At 38.8% G+C, this 16,711-nt stretch overlaps 2 protein-coding genes and 1 non-coding gene across 8 annotated transcripts in view; 2 read left to right on the top strand and 1 right to left on the bottom strand.

Annotated features, from left to right (window-relative positions):
• Nucleotides 1-1,305: 1,305 nt before the first annotated feature.
• Nucleotides 1,306-6,516, top strand: rplp1 (ribosomal protein lateral stalk subunit P1). Its single transcript, XM_088329343.1, has 4 exons — nucleotides 1,306-1,526; nucleotides 4,787-4,861; nucleotides 4,938-5,055; nucleotides 6,105-6,516. Exons 1-4 carry the CDS (start codon nucleotides 1,455-1,457, stop codon nucleotides 6,185-6,187), a joined length of 348 nt encoding a protein of 115 aa, XP_088185469.1. The 5' UTR covers nucleotides 1,306-1,454; the 3' UTR covers nucleotides 6,188-6,516.
• A 3,041-nt stretch (nucleotides 6,517-9,557) lies between these two features.
• trnav-cac (transfer RNA valine (anticodon CAC)) lies at nucleotides 9,558-9,630 on the top strand. The gene has a single exon. It is a non-coding gene; the product is annotated as a tRNA-Val (tRNA).
• A 5,485-nt stretch (nucleotides 9,631-15,115) lies between these two features.
• LOC148371316 (focal adhesion kinase 1-like) overlaps nucleotides 15,116-16,711 on the bottom strand; it is a 60,714-nt gene continuing 59,118 nt past the window's right edge. For all 6 annotated transcript variants that reach the window (XM_088329342.1, XM_088329337.1, XM_088329338.1 and 3 more), the window contains one exon: nucleotides 15,116-15,447. In XM_088329342.1, the coding sequence (XP_088185468.1) occupies nucleotides 15,327-15,447 (121 nt within the window). In that variant the 3' untranslated portion in view covers nucleotides 15,116-15,326. The remainder of the gene's footprint in view (nucleotides 15,448-16,711) is intronic.

Genomic DNA, 16,711 nt, shown 5'->3' with positions numbered 1-16,711 from the left:
TTTTACTAGTATTTCTTTAGTATGTTTGTAGTACTCCTCAAGGTGTATTTTTTTCTGTAATCATATTTTTCAAGTATTACTATAGATGAATCTTCATAGTATTTCTGAAGTATTGTTTTAGTGTTACTCTAGTAGTATTTCAGTAATATTTTTTTCTCGTATTTCTCTTGTAATTTTCTAGTTTCGCTCCAGAGATATATTTGTGGTATTTTTGAAATCGTACTTTTGTAGTATTACTGTGGATGGATGAAAGAAATAATACAGAAATTGATGCAGAAAGAGAAAATGGAGAAAAAGAAAAATGAATAAAAATAGTAGAAAAGGTTGAAAAGAAGAAAAAAGAAACGGAGGCAACTAAAAAAAGACAAAGAAATAAAATGGCAACAAGGCCGAAAATAAAGAAAATGAAGTAAAAAGGAAAAGGGGAGAAATAAAGAAAAAACACAAACATAAAAAAGAAGGAATTAGAGAAAGATCAAGAAAAGACAGAATGATCAAAAGAACACAAAAGAGAAAAAAATATGGTGTACGATTATTTTGTACTGCTGGTTCGAGAGCGTTCTCCATCCGGGCACCGGTGCTGTGGAATGCTCTTCCCCCTGAGATCCGATCTGCAACCTCAGTGGAAATGTTTAAATCTAAACTTAAAACTCACTTCTACTCCATAGCATATGAATAACCTACTCTTCTCGTCGGCTGAAAAATAGTCCGTGTAATATAGTGTAATAATCTGTGAAGCCCTTTGAGACTCTTCGTGGTTTAGGGCTATACAAATAAAAATGACTTGACTTGTATTTTGTATGGGAAAATCTGACAGTTTGTATGGGCTATGGGCATGGAGCCGTGGAGGTTGACAGGTATGATGATGCGGCAGGGGTAAACCAGTGAAAGCTGTCGGGCCCTGCTGTTGAACAAAAGAGTGTGTTGTGTCACCCTGTCCCGAGTGACATGGCCACTTTCTTGTGTCCCGTTTCATCCCGAGGGAAGAAAGCATGACCACTTGGGTGCCGGGGTGCCTAACTTGTATGGGTGCCCGGCATTTGGGTTGGCCATGGTCCAAAAATGTTAATGTGTGTTTTTTGCTTCTTTTTCCTTTTCTATTATTTTTGTTTTTGTATGTGTTTGTCTTGATGCCGGTCATCCATTTTGAGGGATATAACCAAGCTAGCGAGATGGATAAAATTTGAGCCCCCCACCACCCCCCCGACAAACAACGTCACGAATCCCCGCGCAAGATTCAGCAATCCTATTGGCTGTGCGTGATGACATCATGCTCAACTGCCGTATAGTATATAAAGGAAACTCCCGCCCACTACTGTCCCTTTCCTCACTAACAGGAAGTCAACGTGCCTAAGGTGCTCGGTTCTTCACCCGAAGCTAAGGCCCGAAATCCGGCGACTAGCACCGTCCAAATTAGGCATCCGACTCCGTAAAAGTCAAAATAAACATCAACGATGGCATCTGTGTCCGAGCTCGCTTGTATTTACTCGGCTCTCATCCTCCACGACGATGAGGTCACAGTCACTGTAAGTGCGCCGCACGAACCCGGTAGCTTCCCCTCAACTTGGGCAAATTTTCAGGCTTTGCATTGTCGCCGAACCCTAAGTTACAAAATGGCTGCTTTGTCATTATTAATGTATTCAAATCGAAAATTTTAAGACTATACTATTTAATAGTTTAAAATTGAACTGCTAATGCTAAGCTAACTGCTAGCCTCATGTGTGTGCATTAAACTGTATGTATTCGTCAACCGCGGTTTGTTAAAGCAACAGTGCAATTTTAGTGACTAAGCGAGACAAAAATAAATCTTTATTCAGTGGAAATAAAAATTTGAACATCAGGTTAAAATACATGATCTATCATATAGATGTTTTTTTTATTCTAACTCATTTCTATCGTAGACCCAAAAGATAGGTCGCTATCATGCGTGTCTGGTTTCTTGTTGCTTGCTGAAGCAGTGTTTTTGTTCGCATTAGACGACTGTGCCATCTAGTGGTCAGATGTCACACATTGGGGCACTGATGATTGTGGTACAAAATATCTGGGTCCATAAAGTCGGCAGGTTTTTTTCTGTTATGATACAGCAGTCAAGTATTTCCTGTTAAACATTTAAGACAATTATACATGTTGAATAATAAGTAATTAAGGAAATGATATGTTTGTAAAAATGCTTGACTATTGTAACGTGGACCTTGAGTATTAGGAATCTATTTGACTTTTTTGGTTTTCAAACTGAGATCAAACCAAGCATATTAACCAGTTAAGTGAGCGAGAGGACAAAGGGTGCCAGCAAGCACACAGTGACGTTTGTGATTATATTTGAATGAGATGGGGGGTTTTTAAGGGTTATTGATCTATCTTCGTTATTCATTATCCATTATCCGTTATCGGTCAGTTCATAATACGCTACAAAGCCTAGGAACCGGGACACTTACTCTCAGCCAAAAGGCCAAGCTAAGGTCCTAGCCCTAAAGCCTTGCTGCGATCATTGCGAATACACCGTTCCCGGAGGTACTGCAATACCGGGCCGATGCGTGGAGTGGACAGAGCAAGCTCTTATTCCATGATTATACTCAATCCTAGGACCAGCTTGGTTATTTTGCTTTACTTAGCATATTGTACATTTTTAAGGTGTTTTAATACCAAGTTTGAGTCTCTGGTGGGACAAATTAAATCCTGGTGGCCCGCCATTATGTATGTATATGGGGGAGAATAATCAAATAAGACAAGTGAATATTCAGCTATGACATGATGTTAATTATGATCACCGTGAAAGTGAGACAACAAAGAAATTTAGGACAGGCAAAAATATTGTAACCCTCGCTAAGTCATATGGCAGTAAACAATCGGAACAATGTCAACATTGTTGTAGGTTTATTTGTGACACCCTTAATCACAATGAATCTCATAGAGCTGCACAGACCACAGATTATAACAAACCACAGTCTATCACTACACCATCCCCTGATCTAAAACCTACATGAGGTCAAGGAAAAACTCAAAAACCTCAACATGAGGAAAACGAAGAAACTTTGGGAACAAGGCTTCGAGGAGAAACATAATGTTTAAAAAAACAAAGTTATAAAATAAACTTCGTTACAAATACATCTCATAACACACTCAAAAATTTCAAAACACAAACAAAACCTTAATCTGAAATAAAAATGCAAAAATTAAATTAAGAAAAATAAATAAAAAGAACCATTAAAATACTTGTAACAAAAATGAAAACCACCAAAAATTCTAATTTAAAAAAAAAACAAATAGCTCTAAAATTAAAAAGAAAAAACACAAAACAAAATTTCTACAAATATACAAATCAAAAGGAGAATAAAAAAATAAAGCTGAAGTGATACTTTTAACAAAAAAATAATATAGTAAAATTACAGATGTTGGCACGCTTCAAGTCCAGGCGCTGGTCGCCAACTCATCTCGACACGTCCTCCTTTATTGTAAACTCATGGATAAGATTCATACTTGTTTGAAGTTAAAAGATAAAGTAAAATGATCAGTTTTTGTGCACTATGATTTAAATGCTTCAGGAATGTAGCTGAAGAGTTTTTTGGAATTGGTAGTGATCTGCCAGTTTTGACTGAGGATCCATACTGTAAACATACCTGCCAAGTACTCCGGTTTTGCCGTAATGAGTACGGTTTTCTTTAACCCACTACGGTGTTACGGTTGGGTCACATAAACTACGGTTTTCCCTTTTAAAAAAATAAAATCGTAAAAACATTCCACCGCAAGATGGAGACAAAGTACCATTTCAAACAACAGCTTTATCAGCACCGCAAGTCGTCTGGCAGTGCTGATATATCACTGCGCGAGGTTTATTTTTAGCTCAATTGTAGCACCATAATTGGCAGCGGGAATAGAGGTCATGGAGTCTACCGGAGAAGTGCAGAAAATTGTGAAACCGAAACGAAAATTACAGTGCTTTCGTGAAGAATATTCCAAAGCTTTCCCTGGAGTAATTATCACATCGAGAAAAGGTGAAAATTACGCCAACTGCACACGGTGTAGACAAGACTTTTCTGTGGGTCATGGAGGTATTAGCGATGTTAAAGACCAAGTGGAAACGAAAAAACACAAATCAAATGCAAATGACAGTAAGTCCAGCGGCAAAATCTTCACTTTTTTTGTCACCCCAACCGATTCTTTGGACGTCATAAATGCTGAAGTGTTATCTACTGAAGCGATCATTGAACATGGTGTTCCAATCGGTATGGCTGACCACATGGGACTGCTATTCAGGAGAATGTTTCCTGATTCTAAGATCGCTAAAAATATACTTGTGAGAGAACGAAACTGCCCTTCAGCGAATAAAAATTTAGTTTATTGCTTAAATATGTGCTGAAGTCAGTTAAGTGAAATGGAGAATTTCTAAGATGAACAACACCACCCCCCCTGACCTGACCCCTAGCGACTAGGCTTTCTCACTTTCAAAAGTTGGCAGGTATGTGTAAACATCCTTTTATGTATTGTTTTCAATGTCTAAAACTTTGGACACTTGTGTTTTTCGGATGGACCAAAATTGACTCTAATCCTTTTTCAATTGTTTTTTGGTCAACTCAAGCTTCAATTTAATTTCGATAAGCATCGGACTTTTAATGTCTTGGAAATTAAGTCGCCTTAAGCTGTAGGAACCCTGGAACACTATGCACGACGAAAACCCGCGATCAAATGCAGTCGTACTAAACACACACCGTTAAATTGAGAAGACTTGCCGCCTCCTTTTTTTTTTTTTAAATAAGCTCGACTCACTTTTTCTGAATTCTTCCACCAGGAAGACAAGCTGAATGCCCTGATCAAGGCGGCCAACGTGAACGTGGAGCCCTTCTGGCCCAGTCTCTTTGCCAAGGTAAGGCCCAACTGCCCGTTCTTTATACAATGAGGCGCGCGTCACAAGTTCCTGAAACGCCTTTCCCGTTCTTTAGGCGCTGTCCTCCGTTGACATCGGAAGTCTGATCAGCAACGTCGGTGCCGGAGGCGGTGCCCCAGTTGGGGCACCCGCTGCCGCCGGAGGAGCCCCTGCCTCTGCTGGAGATGCTCCAGGTTTGGAAGAATCAGTCTTAAAAGGGACAGTGTGTGTTATTTTCACCTCCTAATTGTAAAATGTTGATTTTAATGATAAGCAATAATATATGAATTATATACCAGTGTCTGAAATTCGAGACCAAAAGTTACTGGACACCAGGGCCGACAGACAACTTTGAAAAGTTGCCTGCCCAGCCATAAAGTTGCCTTCCTCATTATTCACAACTTCAAACACACTAATACGCCTAATAGCAACAAAAAAAAAACCTCTGTGCTCTTATACAAGCCTGATGTTTTAGTGATTGATAGAGCCGATTTTAGTCTCACTTATGAAAATGACAACCTGGTGATAAACATAATAGCCTGAAATCTTTGGAAACTTTGATTTTAATGTTTGAATTTTGGTTGAGTTGCTTGTATATACTTGAAAAAAATGCAGGCACGGCTCCGGCGGCATTGCCATTGCATTTCTTCCCTCGCGATTAATGGCAGTAGGCATGAGTTAGTACGACATTGCCCCATGAAGCGTCATCATCCCCTACGGGTCGCACTATGGAGGACAGGCGCATGCTACACCTAAACAGGACACTTTGAAATGCATATCAGTGCTAGGATTACGTAACCATTATAGGCCTTTATTAAAGAACTACGGTGGCCTTTCAAAAAGGTAAATTGTAACCCGAAGAATGTTCTGCAATTTAATATGTAAGATGCATATTGTCATTTTACCCAACGATTTCATGCGGAGATAAGTCAAAAAAAATTCACATGTATTGTTCAGATCTACAATTGTCTTGGGAAATACACATCCAAGATCGAACTTGTATATGTAAATGTCAGATATGTCGGTGAATAAGCAAAATACACAATTCACGGCAGATTTTAGAACGGTACGAGAGAAATTGGATATTTGGCTGACTGAAGTTTTTCAAGTGTTTGAAATTGGCCATGAAAAGGGCGTCTGAAACTCCCCCACAGCGACACCTAGTGGTGAAATAATGCACACTGTCCCATTAAGGTTGAGTTTGTTTTTGTTCTGAGACTGAGTTTACCTTTTGACTTTGCAGCCAAGGCAGAGGAAAAGAAAGAAGAGAAGAAGGAAGAGTCCGAGGAGTCTGATGACGACATGGGCTTCGGTCTCTTTGATTAAACTGGCTGTTTTTCTAAAAACGCATTAAAATGATTTCAAGAAAAAATCGTAGTTTCCGTGTTGTTTCTATGAAGCCTCATGCCCCAATTGGAGGCTGCAGGAAATTGCACTGCTCTAGCAAAAATGTCAGGAATGATTATGTAAACAAATGATATTATTCTAAAACATAACTCTTTAGATGGCATTAGTAATACTGCAAATCTGAATTCTGGTTTGCGTTGCACTAGACGACCCAGTGCCATTAGTGGGCAAATGTGACTGTTTACCTTGAACGTTTTACTGAGAAATGATGTTCTGAATACACATGTTGAATAAATTATTTTCACTGATATGTTTTCCACCGACCCTTTTAGTAAAAAAAATTATAGTATTGTATAAAACCAACCGGATGCACGCGTCACTATGACAACGAAACCTGTACTATTGTAATTGTCCACAAGATGGCCTCATCGAGTGCCTTGTTTATTAATATCGCAGCAACTACAAAACCATAAAAATGTTTATATCAACGCATTTATATACTAAAATAAAATGGACGGGGTTTTTTTGGCAGGATTTAACCTGGCAAAAAATACGATATTGATAAATGTCAATTTCTTTTACTGTTACAATTTGAAGTGCAATATCCCAGGTGTGTATAGTATAGTTCTTATTTTAAGATGTGAATTGGGGATACTTCGTAATAGAGGTGAATAGTTTATACTTTTAGTTTATTTGTCTGTAGATTGCAACCCTAATTTCACTGTGGCAATACAATGATAATAAATGTGATTGTGATTCTGTAAATGAAATATAATGTATTATAGGCGCGTTACTAGGAATGGGTCAGTGCTCTGTTCAGCCAACTGAAACTGCATGTACTAGTCAGGACCGTCTGGAAGAAAAAACTTGAAAAAGACAGAATAAAATAAGATATAAAAAGGGGAAAAGGAAATAAAGAGTAAAAAGCAGGGAAAGAAGAAACAAAAGGAAAAAGAAAAAACCAAGAAAATAAAAAGCGTAAAAAACAGTGAAAAAGAACAAATAAAACATAATGAAAAAGGAGAGAAAGAAGAAAAAAAATCAAGAATAGAAAAAAATTAAGAGAAATAAAATTGGAAAACAAGCAGAAACAAATAAGAAAAAGAGGAAACACCTTAACAACAAAAATCAACGGAAAAAGGTACATAAAAAGAAAAAAATGATACAATTTTGGGTCGAGCCTAAAACGTCCATCAATGAGTTTGGTGCCTTTAAAAAAATAGTATGTGCTTGCGTGGGTTTCCACCGGGCACTCTGGTTTCCTCCCACATTCCAAAAACATGCATGTCAGGTTAATTGGCCGGTCCAAATTGTCCCTAGGTGTGAATGAGCGAGTGAGTTGTCTGTCTCTGTGTGCCTTTCGACTGGCTGGCAACCAGTTCAGGGTGTCCCCTGCCCACTGCCCGATGATTGCTGGGATGGGCTCCGGCACCCCCGCGACCCTACTGAGGATAAGCGGTGCAGATAATGAAATGAGATGATTCTATTTCACAAATAATGCCTGTTACTCTTGTGGCTGTTGTGTTTTGTGAACGCATGGTCCCTTTAAGAAAGTACATGTCCCGAGGGAGAGGCGACAGATGCGAACATAAACTCTTGCATGAATGTTTATTGTGCCTGTTATTTGGTTGTTCAATTGTGGACGAGACTAAATCAGAGTGTATCGTTAATCGCGCCGAGGGGTATTTTTCTTCGGGCTCGGTAGCTCACGTCGAGTTACTTTGTCAGGGATGTTGGGCTTTAATACCCGCGGGTCGAGACGGACTTTTTTTAGGCCCGATTTGACCTCTTGCGCCTGTGGCCTAACGGGGTTGCTCGTAAACAAGCAAATAAAAACGGGGCGAATGAAAAAGTAATCAACTTCTGTTTGGTTCGCGGGCGGCTGGAGACGCCTTTCGTGCAGTTTAAGTTGATCCAAAATCCAAATCAGGTGCGCTTGGTCTAAATCGGCACTTTTAATTTGTTGATTTTATTCCTGTGCAAGGTTCCAAGCCCGATTTGGAATGTTATCCCATTTGATGAAAAGGGACTCCTGCTGTGCCAGGGCACAATACTGACAGTACTCAAGTATTTCAGGATTTGCTGCAAACATTTTTTACAAAGTATGTTTGGTGTATTTCTGGGCACTTTTATGCTCGGTAGGTACGAGTCACAGCAGAGACATTAAATATAATAGGTTAGCAAGTGCTAACTAGCTAAGTTAGTATTGTACCGTTGCCATTTCTTACTACGTAAATGAGCTGCTTTTATTGTGATTAACAGGTTCAAAACGGTAATCTTTTGAACATTACATCTTGAAAACTGTTATGTGCTCTACCATAACGCTTATTACGCTGAAATTAACTGACAAATTATCCGCAGATAAAACAGGGAAACAAAAGTTTAGAAGATAAAAAAGGCCACCGTAGTCAGTTTGCCATAATAAATATTTTCCACATGCTCAAAAGTCATTTCTGTACATGATGCAAATTGCCAGTGTTTCACTGTTCTATTATATTCCCTAAAAATTTAGATACAAAGTAGGTATAGGAATGTTTGCACGAGGGGAAAATTTCATGCCAGCAACGGAGAATTGGTAAGCACCCAGACTTTTGTAAGCTTTTCGATCAGCACTTGTGTATGGGGATACTCCGTTTACAATGTAGCGGCACAGATTGGTCAGATTGAAGTAAAGCAGACTGGACGATTCAGTTAGATTTGGGAGTATGTCAGGAGGAAGACAGTATGGGTCTGTAGCTAGCATTGCTAATGCCATCCTCAATTTCTCTTAATAGCGCACTTTGTGCTTTCGGACAAGGTGAGCCACCTCATCCCACAGCTGCACAATATAGGTTTGACTACTCATTGCCAATGATGTTGAATAGTAAAGCTTTTTTTGTTGTATACTGGTCTCACCCACTGTTTACTACGGTTTACAGCCGTCCGTCATGGTGTCGTAACATGTGTGCAAAGTCAATATAGAATTCTTCTTTTTTTCGTAATAAAGAGTGGGTTCTCATAAATTACAATCACTGTCGTAAATGTGTCGCATACTTTAATTTGTTTTAAACGTATTTTTATTCCTAAAAAGCTGGATAGATATTTATATCTCGAAACGTGAGTTTTAAGCACAGCTTTCTGTTAGTACCGCGTTGTACCGCGTGTTTTATTAGCTGTAATACTGTTATTGGCCACACAATTGAGGTAAATGGGACAATGTCGCTGTTTTCTTTAATCAAAAAGAATAACGAAACCACAGTATACCAACGTGTAATGCACATATGGCGGTAATGTCAACATGTTTGTCCAAGATATTGGGAAGTTGGGGTTGAGTCCTTTAAATATGAGTAGCTGACAGTGATGTTCAACAGTTTCCGTAGTGTAGTGGTTATCACGTTCGCCTCACACGCGAAAGGTCCCCGGTTCGAAACCGGGCGGAAACACATTTTTTCTCCCACGCTTTTTTGTGTTGATGACACGAATAGGTAATTGATTCGTACAAATTACACGAGAAAAACTAAAAGTTACATTTAATTGTATTTTTCCTTTGCTTAACTTTACAGAAATTCATTTTCTTGTACGGATAAGTAGTACTTACGATAAACTATTTTTGTTTTTAATTTATTACAGCCCCTTAGAATGACGAACATTTGAAAAAAATACCTACAGTATATATTTTCGATTTCAAAGTACGCAACGCATTTTAGATTGAAATCAAATATAGCACTGACTAACTGCAACTGAGAGTGCTGTATAAAAACGTGCATCAATTAATTAACGCACATGTCAAAAAACAAACACTTCTAAATAAAATCGAAATCAAAATAAATACAAAAAAAATGATATGTATATAGATACAAAAGAATATACGAAACACAAAGAACCTTTAACAAAAGCAAAATACGTGACGTCATAGCCACATTTTCTCAACCCAAATTTGAAAGCCACAAGTGATGAAAAGCTACTCAAATGTGGATTCGTAACAAGAGTTTCCTGCCAGTGATTTCAAATCTAGTATTCTAGAGAAGTAATAGCACAGGTTGGACAGTGTTAGGGTGGGAGAGACGTTTTTCGACTTCTTTTCTTAGAAGTCAATCACTGATTGTGCAGTTGCGTGTGATAATTAGACATAATAATGGACCCAAGCACGTTTATTTTTGGCTCTGTTTGTATCTAACCGATAATCGGCTGATCGGCTGAAAACAAGCGCCGTCAGGTCTATGAATTGATTGAGAGCGGTGTCAATCGAAAAGTCAAATGTTAGCGGCCATATCGGAAATCTGTGTTTTATTTGTGGGGGAATTATTGAGCGGAACAAGGATCGTCAAACAATGCAGGAATGCTTTTAGGCAGATTTATGTTTTTGTATCTGTTGGCATTATTCTGTGTTTTGGAGTCAATATTTAACACGGTTGGACGATATGGATTGTCTCTCGTGAATATAACGAGACCATTATTATTATTATCTGCACCGCTTATCCTCAATAGGGTCGCGGGGGTGCTGGAGCCCATCCCAGCCATCCTTGGGCAGTGGACACCCTGAACTGGTTGCCAGCCAGTCAAAGGGCACACAGAGACAGACAACTCACTCGCTCATTTTAAACCTGGGGACATTTTGGACCAGCCAATTAACCTAACATGCATGTTTTGGGATGTCGGCGGAAACCGAAGTGCTCAGAAGAAACCCACGCAAGCACGGGGAGAACATGCAAAGTCCACACAGGAGGTTCGATCTCATGACCTCAGAACTGTGCTTCACAGGCGCTAACCACTGCGGCGCTGTGCTGCCTAGTAACGAGATATTTTTTCTGAAAAATTGTTTTATTCTTGGCATACTACAATATTTGTTGGGTGAGTTATACAGGGGGATCTAGTTTTAGACTGATAGTGACGTTTATTTGGAAAGTTTAATCTTTCCAATGGTGACATCGTGCGGACATGCATTTGCATCAAAAAAGCTTTGCAGTGATTGGCGATTAGCATCACGACCCTGTAGCTCGCCTTTGAAGCGTTTTCATTTGACTGGCAGGGTCTTGCGAAAAAGCGCCGCTGTGCCGTTGAAAAGGTGAGGCAACTGGAAGCCTTCTTAAGTTTCCTGTTAGCTTTTTGTAGTCATGGTGTTTCGTCTGGTCCCTCGATATTATATTCTTTGAAAACTGACAGTCTCTTGGCAAATTAGGCAGACGCAGTTGTTTGGGAGGCGTGGACGTGACTTACGATAATAACACAGGAACAACATGGTAATAACACAAGTTATTTTTCAAATGCCTATCAAACTGTCAGCCCTAATTAGTAACTCCAAAGTAACTCTGAGCGTAATAAAGATGCCACAAAGCAGTTTTTTTTTAAAACGGTGTATTTATTAACAGTAACTGTACATGAGTCTTTCCTGAGAAAACGTTGGAAAAACATCAAAGCATTTTGTGACAAAGGAATACATAAAACACTTCCCGTCAGGGGAATTTATTAGGTTCAAACCGGCTGACCAAAGTGTCCAAACTGTAGTCGCCATTCACCCAATAAATAATGTCATTAATCTCGTTTATTCACAGTATTTTGCTTTGTTAAAGGGACAGTGCGAAATTCTTGACCACTAGATCTTGCTGTAAACCCAAAAATGTGCGTTAACATGTACAAGGAAAAATACAAATTAGAAACTCTGACCGAAATGCATCATTTTCCAGTCTATGGGGAGCAAGAGTAAAAACAATAATAAACTTCAAAATATATAACATGAAAGTAAGGGGAAAAAAAGAACAAAATAGAAATGAAAGAAATATAGAGCTGAAAAAACAAAAAATAGAAGATCCAAGAAAAAAACAGTAAGGGCCCCCCCAAAAAATAAAAAATAAACAAACAAAAAAAGCCCAAAAATATTTTTATTTTTTAACAGCAAGATGGCCGCCAAAATTGTCCACTTCCTGTAGGTGATCCTTATGAAATGAAATGATCTGCATTTTATATAGCGCTTTTCAAGTCAATGACTTCCCAAAGCGCTTTACAATGTGCTCCACATTTCCCAATAGCAGCCTTGTATTGCAGCCATGTAAGACGCTAACCTGCTTATTGGGGGCATTAGGGGTTCAGTGTCTTACCCAAAGACACTTCGACGTGTAACACTGACAAGCCGGGATTCGAACTGGGATCCCTTGATCCCAAGACGAGCGCTCTACCTCCTGAGCTACTGCCGCCTCTGGCCACCTACTGCCGTCAAATACACATTTTTCCACCCTTGTGTTTTTAAAGAATGCACATTCATATATTGTTGTCTTTTGAAATAAAGTGTTCTTTCATCACTAGGTGGTGCTGAAAAATACACACTGTCCCTTTAAGGTGCCTAATTGATTTTTAGTGTATAAAAGGCAACTCAATGACTTCATGATGTGTATAAAAAGACATCCAGATTATTTTCAAAAATCAGTAAAAAGCATATCTCTCTCCTTTGCTTGTATCGAACAAGCGATCCTTTTCACTACATATTTTCAAAAATAGATCTTTTAAGAAACAATGTGCTTGTTTCTACTTGAAAAAGGACAACATTGTAGTGGTCCGAGCCGCGCAGAAACACGGGAAAACTCGTGGAAACATTTAACCTGCAAATGCTCATTTTCATAAACGGAAGGGGGAAAAAAAATGAAGATGAGAAATTGGAAAATAAAATTAAATAAAAGTAAGGGCCAAAGCAAAAAAATACGACACAAGTATATAAAATCTATATATTTGATAAAAAGTTCCGACTTCTCAAAATTCCAGTTTGTCACGGGGCAAAAGAAAGTAACCTCGGATATCTTTTTAAATTAAAATATTGCTACTTTCAAAACCGTCCAGCATGGGTCGCCTACTCCCTGAAGCTACTTTTAAGTTACTGATTAGCATGGAGAGGAAGCAGTTTGATAATGATTTGTATAATAACAATGTATCGTGTTGTTAGCATGTTATGACTCCATACTAACATAGGTTTAAATTTTAGAAATTTAGATGTATTAAACACATTTATAGATGATTTTTTTCATTGGTTTATTTTCCATGAAATACAACAAACTAAATTTCAATTTAAGGGTTTTAAAAGGCGAATGAGAATATAATGTGCAGTTTTTTTAGCTAGCTATTTTGCTACTATTTTAGCTTTGTTGCTCGCTATCCACCCACCTTTTTAGCTATTCAGCAAGCTATCTAGCTGGCTTATAAGAATTTTTGCATGCTATCGAGCCAAAATAAAAAAAACAAATTATATTGCTAGTTATCATGCTAAATTTTGGCCTCCTTTCTAGCTAGCTGTCTAGCTTTATTTAACTTTGTACCTGGCTATGTTTGGCTTTTTACTCCTTTAGCCATCTATGTAGCTCCCTTTTAGTTTTTTACCTGTCTAGCCAACTATCAAGCTACAGTTTCTTTGAGCTTATTAGCAAGGTATTTAGCTAAGTTGATATTTGAAAAAAAAAAAAAAAAAAAAAAAATGTATGTTAAACTATGTGCCCCTTTGTGCTAATTAGTAATAAAGTAGCTTGATGCTTAGAAAAATAGGTTATTTTCATACCCTTATTTCCAGACTATAAGACATTTTAAGACAATTTCAACCCTGCGACTTGATGCGAGATGCGGTTTATGCATGCATTTTGTAATTATATAATTTAGCACTGTATCACACGTAGTACTGGTGTATTTTGTAACTATTTAATGTTTTAACATGGGCATATGCAGCTTATAGTCAGGTGCTGTCACGTTTGTGGAGGTGGACCTAAAGGTTTTCTCGTTTGCACACTTTGGTAGCTTTGAGACATGGTTTTGTTTTTGCTTGTTGTTTGACCATAAATACCATCCTTTGTGTAGCACACCCGCCTCTACTCCGGCTTCCCTGCATTTGGGCCCACCTTATCAAATGTGGTAGAAAGACTTGGCCATCAAAGGACATAGGGGTAGGCTTGCACATCCCTGTTCTGGTGGCGTTTTTTTTTTTTGTTTCCTGTCTCGGCAGTGTCGGGAAAGCCCCTCGGCCGTGCCTAGTTTACTCTCCTGGCAGTGAGGAGAAAGCCCATTGGCTGCGCATCGTTTTTTTTTCTCCTGGCGGCGAGGAAAGAGCCTCTCTGCGGCGCCTAGTTTCTTCTTCTGACGGCAAAGGGGCAATGACTTTTTTAATTTTTTTGGTAACCAGCCTTAGAGGGGGAAGTTATGTTGGGGTCAGATGCGCCCCCTTCCAAAAGGGGGCCCTGAGCAGCTTAAGAACTGAGCACAGTTGTGTCCTATAACCACACACTTGTCCCTAATTATCCTCAATTTGACAGCACACGTTACTTGGGTTATTTTCATTTCCTCTGTCATTGCTGCATCAGGTATGGATTTTGATTCTGGTTTCTTGTTTGGGTGTATAGTTGGTGACTTTGTGCCCACTTGTTCTTTACTTTGTTCCTAGTTTTGTTAATAAATACCATCCTTGTTTTGAGCACCCGTGCCTCAGTTCCTGTTTCCCCAACCATGGGTCCATTACCCCCAAAACGTAACAAGTGCGGCTTAGATTTCAGAGATTACGGTATATAAATTATAGGAGAATTTTCAAAAGGAATTTTGAAATAATTAATTTGTTAAAAATTTCAGTTAAATAAAATTTCTTAGAAAATAAAAATAAGAACTTGTCTGCAGGCAAATCAGGTGTTCTTAGTGGGCCACCTAGTGCCTGCGGGCACCATGTTGGTAACCCTAGCTGTACAGAGTGAGTAATAAGTAAACCTTTTAAAATACTCTCAAATTCATCATGATTTTGATTAGTTTTTTTTTGTTTTGTTTTGTGACATTCATGTGTAAAACCTTACGTAAATAAATGTTTGTTTCATTCTTCATTTAGCCAATTTCACGGGTAGATGTCGAGTCGAGCAAGCTTTACCGGTTCATTTCTTTTTTTCTTTTAAAAAAAAGAAAAAATCGAACAGAAACTTGCAATAAATATAATGGACTCATATTTTCAGATAAAGTTATGAATCTCTATTTAAAATAGAAAATATGTGACAAGTTTCCTTAAAAAAAAAACAAGTAATTTACAAAACACCAAAACATGGCGATTGTTGCGTCCACTGTCCACTCCATGTCTCTGTCTCCACGGCGACGCACATTAAATTCCTGGATATGATGCTCGTGTCCTTCAGGACTAGTGCGTCCTGGTGATCATCTTGAGACGCGATTGGTCAATAACATCCAATAGATTCTTGGCATCCACGGCCAGAGCATGAGCCGCCATCAGCATCTGCTTTTTGTAATCTTTCTGCAGGCTGCAAGAATACAAAACAAGAAGAGCGTTGTTAGATTAGATAGAAGACTTGAGCACATCCGCTAGGTTGCTGTGACCTTCCTTGCATGAGTCAAAGGTATGCGCAAACAGATTTTTTTTTCTGAAATGTGTAGTGTTTCTTCCCACAAGAACGCAGTATCAGAGGTCAGCAGATTATCAGCACCAATTTGAGAATTTGACGCATATCGGTATCGGATTTTTTTTTTGTTATGCAACCAGCCGGTTATTTATGCTCGGATGCAGCCGGGACTCTCCTCCCTTTCTCTTGCCTTCTATTTGAAGCACTACCCACTGTGTCTTCTGATTGGATAAGCAACCAGGGGTGCAGCCAGTGCAGCGAAAGTTTTCCAGAGTCCGGAGTCATAAACTGCAGTACTGAAGTGTAAAAGGTAAACACAGAACACCCCCAAAATGTAATAAACCTTCCAGTGCTCTACACAATGAGCAGCAGAATAATGTTAGAGCGGAGTAAACAGCGGCAGCTCCTCTGACTCCTGAGACCCAACATGACTGTGAGTCAACAATGGTGACAGGGAAGCATATTCAGGTAGAGACTGATATATTAGCTCTTATCATAACATTAGTTGGTCAATCAAGCGTGTGTGTTTGTGATTGAGATTGAGCATAAAAAGCACGCTGAAGTAGAAGGCTGAGTAATTAGCTGTTACCATAATATTAATTTGTCAATCTGCCTCTAAAACAGGAGTGTCAACACTTTTCAATTCGCAAGATCTGTAGAAATTTCGATTTCTTGTTCCAATACGGTTTTATGAGAGGTTGCATGAGCCCCTTTTGGAACTTCGCAACTTTGTTGTATCATGAGTACTTCCACCTGCAACACAACGTTTAGACATTGTTTTAAACAAATCTTTGCTTAAAAACACTCTTAACCACTTCGAGTTTTTAACTCTTAAACCAATATGGCGACCTGCTAGGGTCCTTCAGATGACATCATCCTGAGCGGTGAGAAAGACAAGACGTGGCCTTCAAAATTAATTTCCCCGGAAAATAATTACAATACACATAGTTTATTTAGCAAAAAACTTGGAGTATCTTCTCACATTTTGCATGTTTAAAAACTTAAGAATCTTCAAGATCACAGGGTGAGGTTGAGATCCCCCTCCCCTGCATGGGTAGGCGGTTAAGACCTGGCCCAGTCTTACACTAACTTAAATAAAAGAGACTTCTTCCGAGTCATGCTGAAAAAGGCTGCAAGGCTGTGTATTCAATTTTTCTGGCATCTA

The sequence above is a fragment of the Urocampus carinirostris genome, chromosome 2 (assembly GCF_059441175.1).
Source record: "Urocampus carinirostris isolate Australia breed hairy pipefish chromosome 2, RoL_Ucar_1.0, whole genome shotgun sequence".
NCBI lineage: Eukaryota > Metazoa > Chordata > Actinopteri > Syngnathiformes > Syngnathidae > Urocampus > Urocampus carinirostris.
The sequence above is the reverse complement of the archived record's forward strand: the minus strand, read 5'-3'. Positions and strand labels throughout refer to the sequence as shown.

Excerpts from the sequence above, each read along its gene's own strand:
- rplp1 (XM_088329343.1), top strand. The coding sequence starts at position 1,455 with ATGGCATCTGTGTCCGAGCTCGCTTGTATTTACTCGGCTCTCATCCTC. Across the intron at positions 1,527-4,786 it reads ACGATGAGGTCACAGTCACT|GAAGACAAGCTGAATGCCCT; the intron begins GTAAGTGCGCCG and ends TTCTTCCACCAG. Across the intron at positions 5,056-6,104 it reads CTCTGCTGGAGATGCTCCAG|CCAAGGCAGAGGAAAAGAAA; the intron begins GTTTGGAAGAAT and ends TTGACTTTGCAG.